Source organism: Hemicordylus capensis, chromosome 5 (genome assembly GCF_027244095.1).
Source record: "Hemicordylus capensis ecotype Gifberg chromosome 5, rHemCap1.1.pri, whole genome shotgun sequence".
In the NCBI taxonomy this organism is placed as follows: Eukaryota; Metazoa; Chordata; class Lepidosauria; order Squamata; family Cordylidae; genus Hemicordylus; species Hemicordylus capensis.
The window spans coordinates 176,119,118-176,141,587 of record NC_069661.1 but is presented as its reverse complement, the minus strand read 5'-3'; the positions used below and the strand labels follow the sequence as shown (position 1 = coordinate 176,141,587).

The 22,470-nt window shown below is 39.5% G+C and overlaps 2 protein-coding genes across 13 annotated transcripts in view; one reads left to right on the top strand and one right to left on the bottom strand.

Moving 5' to 3' along the window:
• The window catches only part of LRRN3 (leucine rich repeat neuronal 3), a 59,541-nt gene extending 54,413 nt beyond the window's left edge, over window positions 1–5,128 (top strand). The window contains exon 2 of the mRNA XM_053252295.1: window positions 2,133–5,128. Coding sequence (XP_053108270.1) covers window positions 2,496–4,619 — 2,124 coding nt within the window. The 5' untranslated portion in view covers window positions 2,133–2,495 and the 3' untranslated portion in view covers window positions 4,620–5,128. The remainder of the gene's footprint in view (window positions 1–2,132) is intronic.
• Window positions 1–22,470, bottom strand: part of IMMP2L (inner mitochondrial membrane peptidase subunit 2) — a 753,382-nt gene that overhangs the window by 443,815 nt on the left and 287,097 nt on the right. The gene's annotated exons all lie outside the window — the stretch shown is intronic.

The following is a 22,470-nucleotide window of genomic DNA, read 5'->3' as shown; positions in this document are numbered from 1 at the left end:
ATAATAATAATAATAAATAAACCATTTATACCACCCTTCCAAAAGGCTCAGGGCGGTTTACATTAAAGCATCATTAAAATCAATTAATAATTAAAACAAAAATTATAAAACAAAAATTTAAATACATCATAAAACAACAATTAAATAATCAGAACAATTTAAAAACAAGTTTTAAAAATCTGAGAAAGCTTGGTTGAAGAGATGTGTTTCAGAAGTTTTTTTAAAATTGCCAGAGATGGGGCGGCTCGTATCTCAACAGGGAATGCATTCCACAATCTCGGAGCAGCAACCGAGAAGGCCCGTCTCCGTGTAGCCACCAAACGAGTTGGCGGCAACTGGAGACGGACCTCCTCAGATGACCTCAAAGGGCGGTGGGGTTCATAACGAAGAAGACGCTCTCTTAAATACTCAGGGCCTACGCTGTTTAGGGCTTTATCCAATATAACTAGCACTTTTTATTTTGCCCGGAAACCTATTGGCAGCCAGTGTAGCTCTATCAACAGAGGAGTAATGTGGTCTCTCCGAGATGACCCAGAGACCAACCTGGCTCCTGCTGGGAACTGCTGGCTGCCCACAAATCCTACATTCCACATTTTGTGGAAATCAGTAGCTATAGGGTAAAGCTGAAATAGTTTGTGTAAAGTAATTTTGTCTGCATTGTCTTAATGTTTAATTTAATATGGGACAACAGTATGACTTAATGGTACTCACACAAAAGAGACCTCCCATTGATCTCATGATATTGTATCAGGAAAAATCTTTTTGGTCTGTCAAGATCATGCACACACACACACACACACAGAGCTTCAACACTGATGAATCAACAAGGATAAAAACAAGTTTCATAAAAGTGATACTATTGTGGAATTATCTCTGACCTCGGTATATTAAGATCTGATTTTGGACATACTTGTTTTTATACTGTATTTATGCCTTCTGTACATTACAGGAGAGAATGTGAAGCAGCACCAAATATCTGAATTATTTTTTGTTTCGCTTAAGGGTTTTGTTTGGGATATAAGATGAAACTCCATGTCAAAAATCAAGATGCCAAAATAGATCACAATGATATTTCTATTTAGCCAAGGGGACTTCTTCACTTGGCATTAAAGAATTAAAAACCTTGTGGGTAAATAACAGCATTTCCAAATATGTATGACATGATATATTTACTTTTATATTTAATATAGTATATATTTAATATAGTATAGTATATATTTAATATATAGTATATATATACTATAGTATATATTTACTTATATATATTAATAATATAATAAATATAATATAATATAATATAATATAATATAATATAATATAATATAATATAATATAATATAATAATATAACTAATAATATACACTAATGATATTAGTAAGCATGTACTGCATAAAAATGCAATAATTTCTCTGACTGAGTCTGCTTTGGATTTAGTGTCTTAGTTGCAGAATCTATGACAGTGATAAATGAAAAATATTCTTATATTTACTGCTTTTCAGCCACAAGGCCTTCAAACTTTTTACAATAAAAAGCCTAATATCATTAAAAAGGTATAATGCAAACACAAATCTCTACCTAAGCAGCAACATATTAAACAGAAGGAATCGGAATATACTTTCTCAATATACGTTCTAAGAACTGCAATAAAACATGCCCATTGAATTTCCCGGAAGGGGGTGGTGTATGTGTGTCATAATATGAATGCCACCATCTAGCAGAGGTTAACTTTACTCCAGATGGTGAGGGAGTCCAATATATATCCAGCAGAATATTCAACTCATCAACAAAGAGTGGTGGTGGTAAGACACCACATACAGGAGAAGACATTGAACAATAATGGATTCAAAACAAGCTGCAAGGCTGTATAAACTTCCTTTAAGATTTGATCCTTGACTTCCAGTATCAACATGTAAAATGCTTGTACTTTCACATGCCGCTTCACATACACGCACACACACATACACACCATATTCTTGCACTGCCATGATATGTCCAGATTTGTCAATAGAGGTGTTTAAGAGTCATGTCTAAATAAGTATGAATGCCAAAGCAGTATATTTTTGCCTGAAACAATATTTACGCTTCTGTTTTATAGCTGCAAGTACTAATTATTCTGTCTCTTTATACTGTAGGTCTCTTTCCCATAACAACAAAGAAGGAAGACCTCATGGAATCTGAAGTTAATTCAGCAATCTAACTGATCTGCTTCCTTTTCTATGACCTTCTGGATGGACCTCCTCTTCAAACACATCTCAGTATTCATCTTTACAAACAAGAGAAACTTCATTCTCAAAACATGCCTCTCATAACTGGACAAATTGATTGTAAGGGTGCCACTTATTTCCCCCAAAAGGGGGTTTTTTGTACATCTTCAGCATGTATCATTTGACAAATGCAAGCATTTGTCTTATCAAATGACTGACCCTTACTGAACTTAAGAACTGTAATTGTGCAATCCTTAAGGGCCAATTACTTTTCTGGAATACAGAGCTAAGATGAAGGACATGCCACTCAAAATTCACTTTTTACTTGGCCTAATTATCACTGCACTTGTACAAGCTGTGGATAAAAAAGCAGACTGCCCACAGTCATGTACGTGTGAGATAAGACCGTGGTTTACTCCAAGATCTATCTACATGGAAGCATCAACAGTAGACTGCAATGATGTCAGCCTTTCTGTTTTCCCAAACAGATTGCCTGCTGACACACAAGTTTTACTTCTACAGGCGAATAACATTGAAAAAATTGAATACTCAGACTTCCCAGTAAATCTTACTAGTTTGGATTTATCTCAGAACAATTTATCCACAGTAGCCAATATTGCACTTCAGAAGATGCCCCACCTTCTCTCTGTGTATCTGGAAGAAAACAAACTTACGGAGTTGCCTGACAAATGTCTCTCTGGACTGAACAATCTCCAAGAGCTCTATATTAACCATAACCTGCTTTCCACAATTGCACCAGGAGCTTTCACAGGCCTTGATAATCTTCTTAGACTTCATCTCAATTCAAATAGTCTGCAACTGATCAACAATAAGTGGTTTGAAGCTATTCCTAATCTTGAGATTCTCATGATTGGAGAAAATCCAATCATCAGAATCGAAGATTTGAACTTTAAGCCCCTTATCAATCTGCGCAGCCTGGTTTTAGCAGGCATAAATCTTACAGAAATACCAGATAATGCCTTGGTTGGCCTTGACAATTTAGAAAGCATCTCTTTTTATGACAACAGATTAGTTAAAGTGCCCCACACAGCTCTTCAAAAGGCTACAAGCCTTAAATTTTTGGATCTAAACAAGAACCCTATTAACAGAATACAAAGAGGGGATTTTAGCAGTATGATACACCTCAAAGAATTGGGAATTAATAACATGCCTGAACTGATTTCTATAGATAACCTGGCAGTTGACAATTTGCCAGACTTGAGAAAAATAGAAGCTACCAACAACCCTAGATTATCATATATACATCCAAATGCATTTTACCGACTTCCCAGGCTGGAATCGCTATTGCTCAATAGCAACGCACTTAGTGCCCTGTACCACAGTACAATTGAGTCTTTGCCTAATCTCAAGGAAATCAGCATACACAGCAACCCAATCCGATGTGACTGTGTCATCCGATGGATTAATATGAATAAAACTAGCATTAGATTCATGGAGCCAGAGTCATTATTTTGTGTAGATCCTCCTGAATTTCAAGGTCAGAATGTGAGGAAGATTCATTTCAGAGAAATGATGGAAATCTGCCTTCCACTGATAGCCCCCGAAAGTTTTCCATCTATCCTGAATTTAGAAAGTGGAAGTTTCATTTCCTTACATTGCAGAGCGACAGCAGAACCAGAACCTGAGGTGTATTGGATAACTCCATCAGGACATAAGCTTTTGCCCAACACTGTTTCTGATAAATACTATGTTCATTCAGAAGGAACATTAGATATCAGCGATATAACACAAAAAGAAAGTGGCCTATATACATGCATAGCAACTAATTTAGTTGGTGCAGATTTAAAATCCATTATGATTAATGTGGATGGCTCTTTTCCTGAAGATAACCATAGATCTTTGTCTATTAAAGTACAAGATGTGCGGTGTAATTCTGTACTACTGTCCTGGTCAACAGATTCTAAAATAGTTAAATCTGCCATTAGATGGACTGCCTTCCCAAAAGATGGAAACTCCCTGATTTCTCAGAGTGCTCGAATTCCATCCCATATAAAGGTCTATAATTTTACACATCTAACCCCAGCAACGGAATATACAATTTGTATAGACATCCCCACTGTCCAAATGCAGAATTCAAGGCAATGCATCAATGTCACCACAAAAGGACTGGATCCGGCAAAGACAAATTACGAGAAAAGCAACATCATCACATTTCTTGCTTGCTTTGGTGTTCTTTTGGGATTCATTTGTGTGGTATATCTCTTCAGTTGCATTTCTCGTGAAATGAACTGTGATGCAGGACACAGCTATTTAAGGAATTACCTGAAGAAACAATCCTTTTCATTCAGTGAGCTTTATCCTCCTTTAATCAGTCTTTGGGATACTGACAAAGAGAAAAGCACAGCACTTGAGGTCCAAGCAACGGTTATAGGGGTTCCAGCTAAGATGTCCTGAGATATTAATGTTACTGTACTTAATGTTTTTAAATGGGGTGCACAAGACTATAATTGTGCTAAATAAAAAGGAACAAAAGTATTGCTCTATAAAAAAGCAAAATCTTGGACATAGCTGATGATGGTGGCTACAAATAAGAATATTGATTGGTGTGGAAATTTTAAATACACCTGTCTTTGAAGAGTACTGTGCCAACCAAATTGTTTTCTAGGACTTCTTATAATCTAAGAGGCACTCAATGGTGTCTAAGCAGTGCAAGTAGATGAGAAATTTTTCTGTATTTGTTGCTTTTTAATTCAATGTAGGAATAGTGGAACTGAGTAATACCCTCCTCCTGTGTTGTATGACACACATTAGCCACGAGTTTTTACAGTGACCAGATAAAACTAGAATTGACCCGTGGTGTAATGAAATGGACAAATTCTGTAGACTAGACACAGTGAGTATGTGAAACTTTTTTTATGAGGAAAAATACATTTTTGATTACAATAAAAATAGCTTGGATTTCTTTCTTTCTAAAGACATTCTTCTAGGACATATTGTCCAATGTTTTAATACCTGGTAAAAACACACATACTTTCCTGTGGCAATGCAGACCTGATTGTTTAGAACACATTTATTTCTAATGTCATTGTAATAAAGCACACAATAAAATACTTCCCAAAGTTGTTTAGGAAAAGTATGTGTTAGCTGAGCACCAAAGCAAAAGTTCACAATGGTCACATACACACAAAGAATTCTATTGAACTTATTCACCATTCAATAGTGACTAATTGTATTTAATTTAATATCACTTTATTACTTCCATAGTATTTGAATGAGCTACCTAGATTCTGAAAACCTTACTCCATTCTCATAACAACCCAGTGGGGATAACTCATGATTATTCCCATTTTGCCTACTGGAAATTGAAGCTGAAGCATCATGACTTAATGAAACACATCCACTGGTCATGGCCAAGTTTAAAAATTGATTCCAAATCACCCTATTCATGTCCAAATCAACACACACTTAACTGGTTCATACTATCTACAAAAAGAGATTTTATATTGTTGCTAAAGATGCATACTAGCAACAAAAGTAAGTGATACGCCACAATGAAATTTAAAATTACATGTGCGTTTTTAAGCATTTGCAATCAAGAAGCAACAACTCTTACTAAGGAACATATTTTCTAGATTTTTCATGCAGTCAAATATCACATGCCTCAAAGGAACAACCAGGGCAGATTATGTAGTTGATTCCAAACCCACTTGACCCAAGAGAATTCCAGTAAACTCATCTTAGACTCTAAATAATAGAGCTCTCTCTTACAGTGCTCAGTGCTACTCATGGCATGCCAATGGTCATGAAGGAAATTTAGAAAGTAGGCAACTAACAGGAAGAGGAAGGAAAATGTTGCTGAATATATCGTATTCCCATCTACTGACATTGCTTTTAAAGTATACATTCTGCCTATATCATATATTTGGTCATATTTCGGTGTAGGATTGTGACATTATCCTCTAAGCCTTAGGGAAATATGTCCCTGAAATATTTGAAAATCAAGTATGTGACTTGAAGGAGAGTAGATTTTCCCCCACTGCCCCCACTGTATCTTTCTGATCAGCTATACAGCAAGTTCCTAAACTGTAACAGTAGCACAGTGATCCATATATGTAGATGCAGCTGAATTTAGCATAGTCCAACACCAAATCAGGGAATAGAACAAAGCCAGGTAAGCAGTTTATAGCAAGTGGGAAGAGGCAAGGTGGAAATGGCAGATAGGTAGAAAGTGGGTAGTGTGGCAGCATCTCAAGAAGATGTGGATCAGACTCAAGAGCAGGACATAGTCTGAAGAGCAGGACATAGTCTGAAGTGTACAGTACAAAGGCTTTCTTTCCCTGAACACATATAGACAGTTCAGTTAGCAAGGCTGAATGTCTTCCAATGTCTTCAGATTCCTCTTCAAGTCAGCTCTTTGGACAACCTTGCCCAGGGTCCTATAGGGCCTCATAAGGAAACAACTTGGGAAGAACCTTATATATGTTGCTCTCAGTTTCATCATGGAAGAAAAGTAGGATATAAATAAGCAAATTAATCATACACACACATCCTGGTTCCTTCTTCTGACCTGCTCCTTTGATGGGGCACAGAATAAAGAACCCAAGGTTTGCTGCCAGGCCCACTCAATGACACACAGTTCCTTAAAATCAGGATATGTAATAGTGACATTTCAGAATCCCAAGACCCAAGAAAGAAGCCTAAATGTACAGTTTTTAAAGTGAATCTGTGACCATTTTCAATTAAAAAATTATTAGGATATTAGAAACCCTATAACTTGAAAGGAATTCGCCACAAACCGGGGGGTAGGGGAGGTGGGGGGTTGGGTCAGAGCCAGTTCAATTAGATATGATATACGAAAGTTCTGCTACATGGGATTTAGGTGCCAATCAGAATAAGGAAAGCTGCGCCAGCATTTCAGTTTGTGGTAATTCATACAATCAGATTAGTGGGCGCGGTGAACCTTGTTACTCTTCAACACTCATACAATTAACAGTATCGTATGAGTGTTGAATAGAGTTTTAGTAATATTCAACTCTCATACAGTCTGCCTAAAGTATAGACAGGTACAGTTACTCACATGTTGTGTTGAACACAGGTACAGAAGTACACATCCTATCTGTACCATGTTTTTGAGGGCACTGCACACAGGTTCACTTTTAAAATGAACACAGGTAGTCATTCACACGAACACTTGTGTACAAAGATCTGAATTCAGGTACAACATAATGTCAGAGTAGACCATAAGATTTAGACTACTCTAAAAATAGAACCATACAGAGAAACATTTTTGCTTACTCTACTTCACCATTCTTATAGTACTGAAATGAATTGAATTGCATTTCTGAGCACTGAGATAATTGTAAGTATAACTTCATAAATTCACTCTTCTATTGTTTTCACATGTTCTTGCTGTTCACAGATTGTTGCACATTGTCCTTTTGTCATTGGTTGGATAACATTAATAGCACAAAAATACTTCTAATAATGAATATGTTGCTTTCACCTTAAAATGTTACAATTCTGAATAATTATCAGTTGCTGCTCATAATACAATCTTTCTTTAAAGATATTGTAAGCTGGAAGGAAGGGAGTAAAAGGCCTAGTGCTAACTCTAAAATATCTGAAATTTATGAATTCAATATGTTTCACTGAGCACACACTTTACAAACCTGATGAATCACTATCACACACATGGCGACATTAGAATTTATCAGCCAGACACACTCATACATCATGAGAGATTTCAGTATCGAGGACAGAGCTTTTAGAGGCAGGCTATTTGTCACACACACACTAGTTGAAATATGACCTATTATAATGCAGGTACTGTATAGGTCAGCAAGAACTTGTTCATGTATCTTGTATGTTTGTCTTTGAAGCTAAAGTGCATTTAAAACCTGTTACTGATAAAGCTCAGAGGTCAGAATTACATTTATTTCCAGCAACTGCAGTTGAGGCCAATGGTACAAAATAACTGTACAGAACACACATATGAATTAAAATAAAACGTTATTTCTGCAACTGCTACATAAAATCAGCAGTGCTTGTTATTTATCATGTAATTTATGATAAACACAATTCTGCCCATTGTATTTCTTAGGGTAACTTTTTGAATGATCCAACATGGTTTCTTATCTACATAATGGGTACTTTGCTAAATATGTTCCAACATATTCAGATCACTGTGTGTTCTAGAAACCGTTTGATTGCTATTCCACAATCTTTACCTAGAAATTAACTACTTAGATGCGTGATATTTAAATGGTTTAAAACAAAAACAAAAAACCCTCACAGTTCATGATCAAAAGCACAACACAGTTGTAGAACAGAATGTATTGACTGTTGTTCTTTGCTCATGTTCTCAATCAAACTCCAAAGGTATTAATGAAATACAGTTTATCAAAGGGTGACTCTGTTTCTTCACACCCACTACATAATTCTCAGAATCATTTATGGGATTCATTTAATGGAAGTATATTCAGCAATGAAAATGAATAATAGAGCTGTGTTAATCAGATTTTAACAACTTCACAGCTCCAATATACACTCATAATCCCTGTCATGTTGAATTCATTTGGTATATTTGGCTATTACATAGAGAAAAATAAGTATTATTATTATTTTTATTTATTTATTTATTCATTTGATTTCTATACTGCCCTTCCAAAAATAGCTCAGGGTAGTTTACACCAAGAAATAACAAATAAATAAGATGGCAAATAATACAAATAAAACAATTTGTATTGAGCACAAATATTATTAGTCCATTCTTAAGGGTATAATTTTGCATTGCCAAGCCTCTCTACAGCAGTGATATAAGTTTTATATTTGAAAAAAGTATACAAATGACAAAGTCAAATCATTGCTGGTCAACACAGCACATCACACAGTTTCATTTGATTCCTGCTTATTAAAAGCAGAAGAACTTCTTGTACAATAAAAGAGCATATTTGGAATAGACAAAATTAGATTTAGTACATGGAGAGAGCGATGTTTTACATAATACTTATATTTGCTTCACAGATGTTAATTACTGCATACATTTATATGCATAATGATTTTGCAACAAATGCACTGAAAAATAAACTTTAATTCTGAGCAGGGGCATAGCAAGACCCCTGGGGGACAAGGGACAAAATGTTTGGAAGGGGGCCCCTTCATTCGCGTGCCCCAAGCCATGCCCCCTGCGTCTGATGTCAGATGCAAGGAGCAGGGCAACAAACAACTACCCCAACTGCCCCTACCCCACTGTCCATGTCCTTGTCCCGCCGCTGCTGCTTTTCTTTCCCCACTGACAGAGCGGGCCAGGCCTGGCCTCTCCTCTCCAGGCAGGCAGGCACTGTGACTCGGCCAGGCCCTTCTTCTCTGGCCAGCATGCCTCTCTCTCGCTGGCTGCCAAATTGCATGCCTGTACAGTTCTGACTATTGACGTTGCATGCCCGTGACGTCACGGGCATGTGACTTCCATAGTCAGAGCTGCGCAGGCGCGCAGTTTAGCCGGGGGGGGCACATCGGCTGGCCAGAAAGGAGAGGCCTACCTGGCCCAGCCACAGTGCCTGCCACCGCCACCACAAAAGGGGCAAAGATAAGAAGCGGCGGTTGGGCAAGAGCAAGGGCGGTCTGGTCCGGTCTGCTTGGGGGGCCCTTATGGGCCCCCTGACCCTCTGGGCCAAGGAACATTTGTCCCTGCTTGTCCAATGGGTGCTACGCCCATGATTCTGAGAACCAACCTTTTCCAGGTTATTGTAACTTGTAAAGTGCAACCTTGTCCATGCTTAGAACTAAAGTCAGTTAACAAATTTCTCAACTATTAGCAATACACAAGCATTTCATATGGCAGTGATCTTCACTATTTTTAGTATGGTGGGCACAGCTGTTGAGAGGGCTCATTTCACATGACAGATGGTGGGAAGAAAAGGAGAAGGAGGGGTCAGTGGCACCTACTGCAGCAGTGGAGAGAGAGAGAAAGAGAGAGAGAGAGAGAGCACATCTGGTGATAGGAGGAGGAGAGAGAGAGTCTGTGTGCAGTGGCTACGGCCCAGTGGGAAACAGACAGCACCCATGGTGACAGGAGGAGGGGGAGACAGAGGGGGGGGAGTGTAATGACTGCAGCAGCAGTGGTAGAGAGCGAGGAAGAGAGAGGGAGACAGCACATGCGGTGACAGGAGGAGGAAGGGAACGAGAGAGAATGTGGTGGCTGCTGTAGCAGTGGAGAGAGACAGTGCACTTACATCATCAGGGAGAAAGAGAGTGAATGCGGTGGCTGAGGAAACTAGAGGTGGCAGGAGGAGAGAGGTAAGCCAGGGGCAGCCACAGGGATCCAGGCAGACACCAGTGGCCCACAAGTTATGCAATGAAGAACAGTATCATGTGGCCTAAGTGATAGGGGTGGTTCAGACATTACACAAAACCTTTGTGAAAACTGGGTTCTACATATCTCTGGGCCTCAGGAGCGTGTGATTTCCCCCTTTCACAAGTGTCCATTTCCCATCTATGTTAAAATAAACCAAAACCGGTCATGACATCAAAACCCACCAGTTTCATTTTATTCTAGCCTGCTTATGATCAAGCTAAGATCTGTACCCAAGGTGAAAAGTAAGTTGTATATCTGGCTTCACAAGCAGGCACAACCAATCTTGGTTTATTTTAAGCTAGATGGAAAGGGGATGCATGGGGATTGGGAGAGTACCCAGCTTTAACTGAGGTTCCACATGACACGTGAACCAGCCCATTGTTGGCACCATGACTAGAAATGAAGTTGAGCAAACAAATGTCCTTAGCCTCCTTCTTGCTCCACCTATGGTCTTTACTTCTGTTGCCTGGATGTATTCCACACACACCCTCCTGGCTGCCTCCACAAAACACACCTTTGAAAGCTAAAATTGACTTGGCAAAATAACTTTTTTTAGAAGCAACAATATACCAAAATCAATGATATAACAGCAGAAACATTTTCATACCCTCACAGACACCCTCTCCTTTGCTCGCAAATTCTAAGAATTTAATTTTAAAAGTAGCCTTAATTTACAATGTCCATGTTTTTGCTGCATTAAGTAAACAAGCATCTTAACTCTTCTCTTAATCCATAGGTGTGTGTTTTTCACATTAATCATAATGTGTCTGCCTGTCAGTGGTCAGAGAGAGCTATAGAAGAGCTGCTGAGAAAGATTAAAGAACTATAGACTCTCTCCTCAATTACCAATATATGGAAAATATGTTGCGAAATGGGAGCGGAGGACTAAATTTCTTAATAGTCTCTCCCAGCGACTGTCCTTTATCTTTTCTATTGCTGACAGGTAGGCACAGGAACAAACAACCAGATAGCAGGCAGAACAAGATCTGATTTTTATTTGCATAGAAAGGATACAGGTGTTATCTTTCTCTTCTGTAAGGGAAGACAGGATGTGTCAAACTGGTATGTCCTGTCACTTCTTTCTTAAGATCAATTTCCATTTCTCTCTCATATCATAAAATGAATTTGCCCACACCTTATTTGGTTGGCCAAACATACAATTAAGAGCTTTCTCAATTCATTACCTAATTACTGTACTTCCAATGGTGCCAATCAATTGCACAGAAGTTGCTGAGGCACGAGGTATTTTGTTCTCTTTCTCAAAGCATGACAGTTTTCTATCAACATGCTCTTAGTCCTTCGAGCAAGAAGATGCCAGCTGAGAGACATTCCAGCTGACAACAATAACCTAGGTCTTGAATTCCTTATTTATAGATAAACGTTTTAATCTTACTTCAGTATTATGTGGATTTACTTACTTCTTATAACTATGTTTTTTGTTGCTATACATTGTATTTAGTTTAATTTGAGGGGTTTTCTTTGTATTGATGTTCTTTGTTTATTGTTAAGCACATTGTGCTGCATTCTTCAGGAAGTCCATGAAAAAATATATGCAAATACATACACATGTATAAATATAAATATATAAATATTTCTTTTACAAATGCATAGGCTACAATGCTGTTCCAAGAGCAGCTAGAAAAACTATATTAGCAAAAAAAAAAAAAAACTTGACATAAAAAGTAGCAGCAGAATCAAAACATAAAATCACAACAGTGGTGATGCAGATTAAAAGGCAAATTAAAGAGTCAGCAGATTAAAAGGCCTGGGTAATTTTTTTTTTTAAACTTCATCTGCAAGACCTAAGGCAGGGGTATGCAACATTGTTTCTCCAGTTGTTGGCTGAACTACAACTCCCATCATCCCTGGTTACAATTTATTGTGGCTGGGGGTTATGGGAGTTGTAGTTCAGCAACAGTTGATGATGAGCCAAGGTTGTCTAACCCTGACCTAAGGTGTAGGAAGGAATGAAGCAGCAACTGAAGCATCCTCTGAAGCAAGCTGCTGGCTGGATTATACACTGCAGCATTTGAGGAATTTGCCACCACCTAATGGCGCAGCAAGAAAATGACTTGCCTAGCAAGCAAGAGTTTGCTAGTTCGAATCCCCACTGGTATTTTTACCAAAATATGGGAAACACCTATATCGGGCAGCAGCGATATAGGAAGGTACACTGCATGGGAGGAGGCAATAGTAAACCCCTGTATTCTACCAAAGAAAAGCATGGCTCTGTGGTCGCCAAGAGTCGAGACCGACTCGAGGGCACAACTTTACTTTGAGTCTGAGAACCTTGTACTGGATGGAGCAAAGCTACTGCTCCTGCACTAGTGTACTTTCTAATCCTTTTCATGCCTTCTTAATATGCACAGACTCCTGAATGATCTCTGCTTGCCATTTGTCATTTATTAGCACATCTGCCTTCCCTTTAAACTTTAAATAACGAACAAGTTGCTTGCTTCCCAAAAGGTGGACTTGTACATATTATTCTTAGTTGTTGCTTGCAGTTAACGAGCTATTTTCATCTTCACATGCAAGATGCTGTCAAGGACTATCAGAATGTAATCATCAGGAGCCCAGATACAGATGTTGCAATTATAAGCATTAGTCTCAACAACTCTCAATGAAGTGGTCTCTCTTTCACATTACGAACACTCCTTCACCTGTGGCCCATGGTTGGCATCTATAAAATAAGGTTCTTCCCATCAACTGATGACAGGAAGCTCTGCGCCAAATAATATATTGAAGGCCGTGCACTGTGGTTGCAAGCATGTGAAGTGTCAAGGAGAAAGATGTTTCTGTCATGCCTCTGGGCTTCCCTGCAGTAACTGGTATATGTGTCAGAACTGTGACAATAAGAAGAAAAAGTTATCTTATTCTGCTATTCAGACTTAAGCTATATCTGATGATTTTGAATAGGATGCTGTAATTTTGAAACCGAGAATTTTTAAAAACAAGTTACAAAAAAGTGAATTAAAATGCAAAGAGCTATATACTTTGCAAGGACAGTAGTTAAACTGCAAAATGTATCCTCACTTAAACAATTGGTATCTACCCTGTTTGAAAGTTGCACACATTTTCATTAACTTCGTGCATTTTTCTTTAATGCTCCCAAATAAGAAAAAGAAGATGATTTCCCCATGAAAGAAGAATTATTTTGAAATGTCAATTTCTTTATTATGCAAATAGCTTACATGGAGGGGAAATGGAGCATACATATAGCAGTAAGATATGTGTTTCTGCCAACAGAAAAGGTGGGTGAGGTGGTGGTGATGAGATGATGTTTCCCTAGCACTTATACCCCAATAGTGCTTTGTTTGACTGTTACATAGTTTCCTATAGAAGGCTGAATGCAGAAAAATTATGTTTAAAATGCAGCAGAAAGACCAAAACCTGTTCTAGGAGGAGCGATTGCAATTTTCTACACCAGAATATTAAAACTACAATTTTCCCCATACATTGTACATATTTTGCACAGCCTTTTCTGTATCTTTTCCACTGTAATCCTACAGATTATTTCAATTCACTGTTGGTCTATTCCTTGAAATCTCAAGGGCTCAAACTGGGCAAAAAGGTACCAACTAAGCACAATATTTGATAATAGGTCTGTTTTGCTAGACTTCTAGCAAAAACTACTGTAAGCAAGTATGCAGGGAACTTCTAATCCATGAGCACCTTGTAGGTTATATCTAAATACATATCTATTAGTCCAGAAGGGCGTCATAAAAGACATAGGAACATAGGAAGCTGCCATATACTGAGTCAGACCATTGGTCTATCTAGCTCAGTATTGTCTTCACAGACTGGCAGCAGCACAATAATGGGCCTCACCTCACCACACAAAAAATGCAATTTCTTGGTCTTTGCTCATCTCACCTGGGGGGACCTCACATGAGAAACTCAGAGTGCAGGCAGTTTCAAATGCAAGAAGGTGCTCCTTCATTTTTCCAGTACCCCAAATGCTTTGGGTTTGCAGGTAAGCACCAACATTTTGAATTTTATCCAGAAATTCACCTACAACCAACAGTGTTCTCTCTAATTTTTTTCATCTGTGTGTGGAATGAGTTTTGTTCTGGGCAGGAGTATCAAGGCAATGTGTGCACACATGCATTCAGAATGGGGCCTGATTCAACCTGAGCAGGAAATAAAATTAACTGAGTGGACATCAGAAAAACTTGTGAGTGTAAGCATGTGTGCATGCCTTAGAGGGAACACTGTCAACCAATTAAGCTGTTTCACAACTGGTAAGATGCATTCCTGTCGGCTAATCCTAGTTAGCAATGTAGCAGCTATATTTTTGGCTAACAGTTTTTTGGACAAAGACAGCCCACATTGGTAAAAAGTTGTGCGCTGTATTATTTTGGTAGCTGCTTAACCAAATACTGTCTAAATCTCTAAGTTTTCATTGTACCATGACCAGAGTGTTTCTACAACAGAATTTGGTTTTCTGATACCAAGAGGTAAGTGTGGCAACAGGAAGCCATGAGAACTACCATGGCTTACATCACTGAGTTGGAAAAGTAACTTCTCCTCTCTCCTCTTTCTACCAAACACCTCTTTCTACCACTCACACTATCCAGACAAATATTCCTGCCTGTACTTGCCTGTACCCTGAGATTGTGGAATGCGCTCCCTGCTGAGATACGATCCTCCCCATCTCTGGAAATTTTCAAAAAACACCTGAAAACCCATCTTTTTACCCTAGCTTTCTCAACTTCCTAAATTTGGGTTTTTTTAGTATTTGGTCTATTTTAAAATTCAAAACTCGATTTCGGGTTTTTTAATCACTGTAATTGTTTAACTGTTGTGTTAAAATGTTTTTAAATTGTTAATTGTTATGTTGTTTTTTAATTTGTTTTAGCTCTTTACTGTTTTAGTGGTTTGTTTTAATTGGAAACCGCCCTGAGCCATTTTGGAAGGGTGGTATACAATCAAATCAAATCAAATCAAATCAAATCAATCAATCAATCAATAAATAATACATGGCAAGGAAAAGAGGGAGAGCACTGATGCAGAAACCAGAGAAGGAGTCTCATATAAACGCTTAAGGTATAATTCATTAAGCCCAATGTGCTTCAAGTGTGGTTAGAGTGCTGGACTAGGACCGGGGAGACCCAAGTTCAAATCCCCATTCAGCCATAATACTAGCTGGGTGACTCTGGGCCAGTCACTTCTCTCTCAGCCTAACCTACTTCACAGGGTTGTTGTGAAAGAGAAACTTAAGTATGTAGTACACCGCTCTGGGCTCCTTGGAGGAAGAGCGGGATATAAATGTAGTAGTAGTAGTAGTAGTAGTAATAGTCAGTGACTCTTTTTCAGGGGCACTGATTGAACTGATAAGAGTTTCTCCACCTTAAAGAGGAGCCATAGCTTGGTGCTAGAGTGCATGCTTTGTATGAGAAATGCCCTAGTTTCAATCCCTGGCATCTCCAATTAGGACTGGGAAAGATCCTCTTCTGAAACCTGGGAGAGATGTTGCCAGTCAGTGTAGACACTGACTGTCTACACTAGATGCATCAATGGTCCATCAGTATAAGTAAGCTTCATATGTTTATAGTTGGTCTGTCATCATTTCTGTATTAGTATGTAGTGACTTTTGGGGATGACTGATTTAAGTTCAAACCTATTATTAACAATAGATGTTGCATATACTACCATACAAGATTACACTGAAATTAGAAAAAATGTACAGCAAAGTGACACACTGACAACATTAACCTGCATTAGTCTATTCTTTATATGGAGGCCAAGTATAGACTCTGCAAGGTTATATACGAAATGCTTATGAAGGAAAAGGTAACATTACATGAAGAAAATCAAAGTAATCCTGCATGCTCTCCAATACCATGAGGTGGTTCAAGGGCACATACGTATTTTTTGCTTCATATGTCTACTGATTCCAAAGAAAAGGGTTGATCACAATTCTTTAATTTTTTTTTTTAAATCCAAACTTCCACAACTTGCTTTGTAAACATTATGAGAGAAAATTAGGCATAATATTTTGCAATGCAATAAGATAAATACCAATTAAAGCCTTTCACATTGATTAGATTGCTAATTGTATTCATTAAACACCCTTCCAGGACTTGACTAACGAACCATTGATGATCTGTACTAATGAGCATTTTCCATTAGAAAATTTAACTGACATCCCAGGCTTTCTGAACCAAATTCTCTACTTCTAGGCAGATATGCCTTGATGGTGCTATGTAGAAATAGTGCCCTGGCTGTCTAAATTTCCAATAACCAACAGTTCTCTATTTGTCAGAAATCTTTTTTGCCAGCTCTCCTGTACGATCTTCCATCTTATAAGTTAGTGCATAGGCACTTAAGAGACTAGTCTGTCCCGTCCCTAGAACATGCCATATGAATGTGTGTGTGCCAGGGATGTAGCTAGGAGAGAGGTGGCCCTTGTTTGCTCTCTTCCCGGCAGCTCCTCAGAGGGAGGGAGATAATGAACAGGAAGGAGTGGAGATGAGGGGCCCTCTGGAGCTGAGGGGCCTGGGTTCTTTGGACCCATCCGCTCAATTATAGCTACACTCCTGGTGTGTGCCGTGACCACATCGAATATTAATTAGAGAAAAAGGGCCTGGCATGCTGGGAAAAGAGGAAGGATGTGCCTGCTCACGGCATGCACATGCCAGTATCACACATTAGCATGCAGCTTGCTAAAGTAGGTACATCATCATAACGCTTGCCTAAGCTAACCAGTCAGTTCATGGCAGAGGCAAGATGTGAACTTAGCCTTACTCGACACTGACTCTCAAAACAAGGCAACACAGGTTAAAAAACATAGCGGCGGGGGTGGGGGACCAAATAGCCCACTAAACAAGGAAGCAAAGCCTAACAATTTAATGTAAAGTGAAATGGACGTGAAAGGGACTACTTAGAGCATGAGTACAGCTGAAAAGAGGCCAGATGGCTTCTTCCAGATCTCAAATTGGATGATGTCCCTTTTAATGTTACAGTTTATGAGAGTGGAAAACAACCCCATCTGCCTCACCCTGAAGTAGCTACTGACTCTCATTCACCATAATCAATTCATGCTGAGCTCCAAATGTTGTGCTCTTTCACCTTCTGGGATTCAAAGCTCCTTAACCTAAAGAATTGTGGAATAGCAGTCCAAATAAGAACAATGCATGCCACTCCTAGATTTATGCTGGGTGGCTACTCACATAGATGGAAATGACTGAATCTCAGGAAAAAGTACTCTGGAAAGAATCCCTGCCTCTTTGCTTGTAAGATGGTGCTGCACAGCTGAAAACGCAGCTAATTTTTCAGAAGCATACATAGGTGTATTAAAGAAAAAGACAGTCCCTAACTGGTAGTGATACTCGGGTTATAATCAGTTTCATGTTTGGAGTGGGTCTCCTATGGGATTTATCAAGAAGTGTTCTAGAAATAGCACTATATTTTTCTCCAAAGCCAAGGCATTACAGATAACTGAGTCTTTTGCTTTGCACAAAAATAATTTCTTCTTTTTTAAATTTAAAAAAAAAGCCTTTTATTTCCTTACAGTCCTTATTACAAGTTGCAGTTTTCTTCTGTAAGATGAAATGATTTTCAGTATTTACGCAGGTTATTGACAGCCTATGCATAATAAATTCATGCATCCTCTGTTCATGCTTTCTGTGCAGGGTCCTGTCAGACCTCTGGGTCAGATCCTGATTCCCTACCTCTTGTGCCACAGTTAGTTAGCAGAGGGGACTGCAGAACTGAGTCAGAGCTGGGACTCAGGTCTTCCCTGATAGCTGATGCCATGTCATTACCTACTATAAGATACTGCACTCATTCTGGGCATCTCATTACAGAGGTAAGGCCATCCCTTTGTGTTTCCAAACTGCCACTTCTCTGTTGCAAGCACTTGCAAGCATGTGGGCCTACATACTTGATGAATCTAAAAGGAAATACATGAAGTCTCTGCTGATGGAAGATATACAGTTGCAACTGTGTGTGCAGTTTGCCATTTTTCGCTGAAAGAGAGACGTGCAGTTCCCTGCTTTGCACATTGCACAGGAAGTAAAAGCAGTGCTTCAATCAGTGCTTCTGTGTAACTTCTAAAACTAGCCACAATGACCATACATACATTCTGAAGTTACTCTCCATAGTGCTAGTAGTGTGGCCATTTCCTAAGTTAACACCATGTGAGTTTCTGGCTAAGAAAACTAGGAACGCACTCCCTAAAAACTGAGGTTTTTGTAACTTAAAAAAGACTGGAGAAAACTCTGTGCCAAGTGAACTGCAGCATTTTGACATATTTGTTTTAAAAGCAAAGGTGGGATGCAGCAGTTCTTTAAAGAAGAACATCTGAAGAAACCAAAAGGTCTATTTTTATGATCATACTTATACAGAATTGATTTATTTAGGTTAAAAAAGACTGCTAGAAGAGTACTTACTAGCAATAGAGTTTGAAATCCTCAAAATGTCCAGGAGACATGCTGTGTGTGTGTGTGTGTGTGTGTGTGAGTGAGTCCGCAGGACAAATTACTTAGCACTTTGAAAAAAGATGATTTAATAGTAGGGAAATGAAAAGCCATTGCCAAAGCAAGAAGTGTTGGCATTACTGGGATTGTATAAAGAATGCTATCAGGTATTGCGCCAAAGACAATGGACACTACATAAGATCAGAACTGGGCAAGAAAATCAGTATCTGAATTGCCAAAGTCTCAGTATAGATTACTCATCACTGGCCTTAGTGATCTTGTCCTACTGACAACTTTTCAATTGATCAATACTGTCTTCTGCTCCACTCGAGCAGGACTGGGCAAGATTTTGCTGCCTGAGGTAATAGACAAGATGGTTACCTCCAGGATGTTTCTGAATACTAGTTGCAGGAGAGCAACAGCAAGAGAGGGGCATGCCTTCATCTGCTGGGTGTGGGCTTCCCAGAGGCTTCTGATGAGCCACTGTGGGGAAAGGGATGATGGACTAGATAGGCCTTTGGTCTGATCTAGCAAGGCTATTATTATTGGGAGAGTGGGGAACAGTGGGCAGGTAAAAGGTCAGCTGGTTGCACCCTCCCAGATTTTCATCTGGTGAATAGGCCTAGGAGGGATGCAAGGTAGGAGTGTGCACAAAATCAGGTTGCCCAGTTTCGTTCAAGTCCAGACCAGTCTTGAACCGGACCGGGCATGTTTGGTTTTGTGCAACCCGAACCTCCTCTGGTTTGGTCAGGGTGGAGGCGTTCACAATTAATTATTTTTTAAAAGAAAAATAACTCACTGCCACCACTCTGAGGGGCTTCTATGAGGCTGGGAGGGTGTCTTCAGAGGTTACCTCTCTCCCCGCCGGCCTCTGTTACTGTCCAAATTGCCCAGTTCGGGTGGTCTTCAGCCTGCTCCAGGCCTGTCCTCCATGGCGGTGGTCATTTTGGAGGCTGCCGCACATGCCCATTGGGCCCCTGCATAGCCTGGGGGAGGAGGAACTTTCCTTCAGCTCTTCCCAGCTTCTTTTTTCATCAGTTTTTCCACTTCAGCCACCTCTGACTAACCCTGACGACCTGTTCAAAACCCCCTCCTCATGCAATGTACTGGAAAGTCGATCCAGTCATAGTCCATTTCCAACTTTTTCAACTGAATGGCCAGAGTTTCCTATTGGTCTATTTAGGTTATCATCAAAACCACAAAGTTTCAACCAGAACTTCATCTGTATCTAGACAGAAGTAAAGCCTGCCAGCCAAGTAAGCAGTCCCTTTACTGAATATAATATATCTGCTACAGGTTACTGGAAAGTAATCTAAACCAACTACAACACCCAACACTTGCATAACAAATGTTTGATCACAGATGCTTGATCAATTTGCCACACACTTCCTTGCTCACTCACTGCCACCATCAGGCAGTGGAGGTACACTTTCTCTCTCTCATGGTGGGACTGGTGCCATTAGTGTCAGCTCTAATAATCTACCACTTGTGGCAATCACCTGATTAAGAGGCCAAATCTACACTAGATTTATAAAAAGGGCTCCCTTAAGAACCACTGTGTACGATAAATGGATTATGTGGTTGGTAACAAACATGTTGCAATGACTGATGCAGAAGAAGAAGAAGTTGATGAGTTTTTTGCTCAAGTTCAGTCTGAAATTGACAGAACATGCAAGTAAGATGTGATGCTGGTGGTTGGAGACTGGAATGCCAAAGTTGGAAAAGGGAAGGAGGAAAACACAGTCGTACTATATGGCCTAGGAAACAGAAATGAAGCAGAATGACTCATTAGTTTCTGCCAAGCCAATGATCTCTTAATTGCTAACACATTCTTTTAACAACCAAAGCGGCACCTATACTCATGGACATCACCAGACCAAGTACACAGGAATCAAACTGATTACATTATTGGTGCAAGGAGATGGAAGAGCTCAGTTATAGCAGCAAAAATGTGGCCAGGGGCCGATTGTGGAACAGATCACAAACTGCTCATGTGCAAGTTCCAAGTCAAGCTAAAATGGGAAAACAAACGGAAGCTGGAAGCTATCCAGCTTCCACGATATGATCTTTAGAATATACCCACCACTTTCAAGGAGAACATCAGGAACCGCTTTGAAGTTCTGAACCTCATTGAACCAGAGGAACCGTGGAATGAAATCAAAAAAGTAGTTAAGGACAAATGTGAGAAGAGACTGCCCAAGACCAAGAAACAGAAGAAAGCTAAATGGATGTCAGAACAGGCAGTGGAAATTGCCATGAAGAGGAGAGAAGCCAAAGCCAAGAAAGAAAAAGACCCCAGAAAGGAACAAGAGGGGATTTCAGAAAGAAATATTAGAAGAGACAAGGAACAGTACTACAATGACATCTGTAAAGACCTTGAGGATGGTCTAAACACAGAAAAACAAGGCAAGTTTTCCAAAAGATCTCTGAACTCAGAAAGAGGTTCCAACCTCAAATTGGTATGTTAAGGGATGTCCAAGGACAGATAGTAATTGATTCAGAGAAGATCAAACAGAGATGGACGGAGTATACTGAAAACCTGTACAGCAGGGACATCAACATCCTAGATACTCTAGAAGATATTCCCTACTGGCAAGTACCTCTAGACGGGAAGATGAAGTTAGATCAGCACTACTGTCATTACCAATGAAAGCTACAGGAATTGATGGAATAGCTACAAAAATATGGCAGGCAACAGAAGAATCAGTCAAGGCTCTAACCAAACTATGCCAGCAAATTTGGAGAACACCACAGTGGCCAACAGATTGTAAGAGGTCAGTCTACATACCCATACCAAAGAAAGGAGACTTAACAGATTGCGCAAACCATCACACAATATCCTTAATTTCACATGCTAGCAAAATAATGCTCAGGATCATCTAACGCAGATTAGAGCCCTATGTGGAAAGGGAAATGCTGGATGTTCAAGCTGGTTTCAGAAAAGGCCAAAGAACAAGAGACATCATTCCTGATGCATGCTGGATAACTGAAAATGCCAAAGAATACCAGAAAGAAGTCAGTATGTGCTTTATTGATTAAGAAAAGCCTTTGATTGCGTCGACCATGTCAAGTTGTGGAATGTCCTTAGGAAAATTGGCATCCCAGAACATCTCACTGTTCTCATGAGAAACTTATACACAGGACAGGAAGCCACAGTCCAGATGGAAGATGGTGAAACAGACTGGCTCCAGATCGGCAAAGGAGTCAGACAAGGCTGTATACTTTCTCCTTCTTTATTCATAGGAACATAGGAAGCTGCCGTATACCGAGTCAGACCATTGGTCTATCTAGCTCAGTATTGTCTTTACAGACTGGCAGTGGCTTCTCCAAGGTTGTAGGCAGGAATCTCTCTCAGCCCAATCTTGGAGATGATGCCAGGGAGGAAACTTAGAACCTTCTGCCCTTCCCAGAGTGGCTCCATCCCCTGAAGAGAATATAATATTACAGTGCTCACACTTCTAGTCTGTCATATAATTCAGTATATATTCAGCATATTCAATTTATATGCTGAATATATACGGAGAGTAGCTGG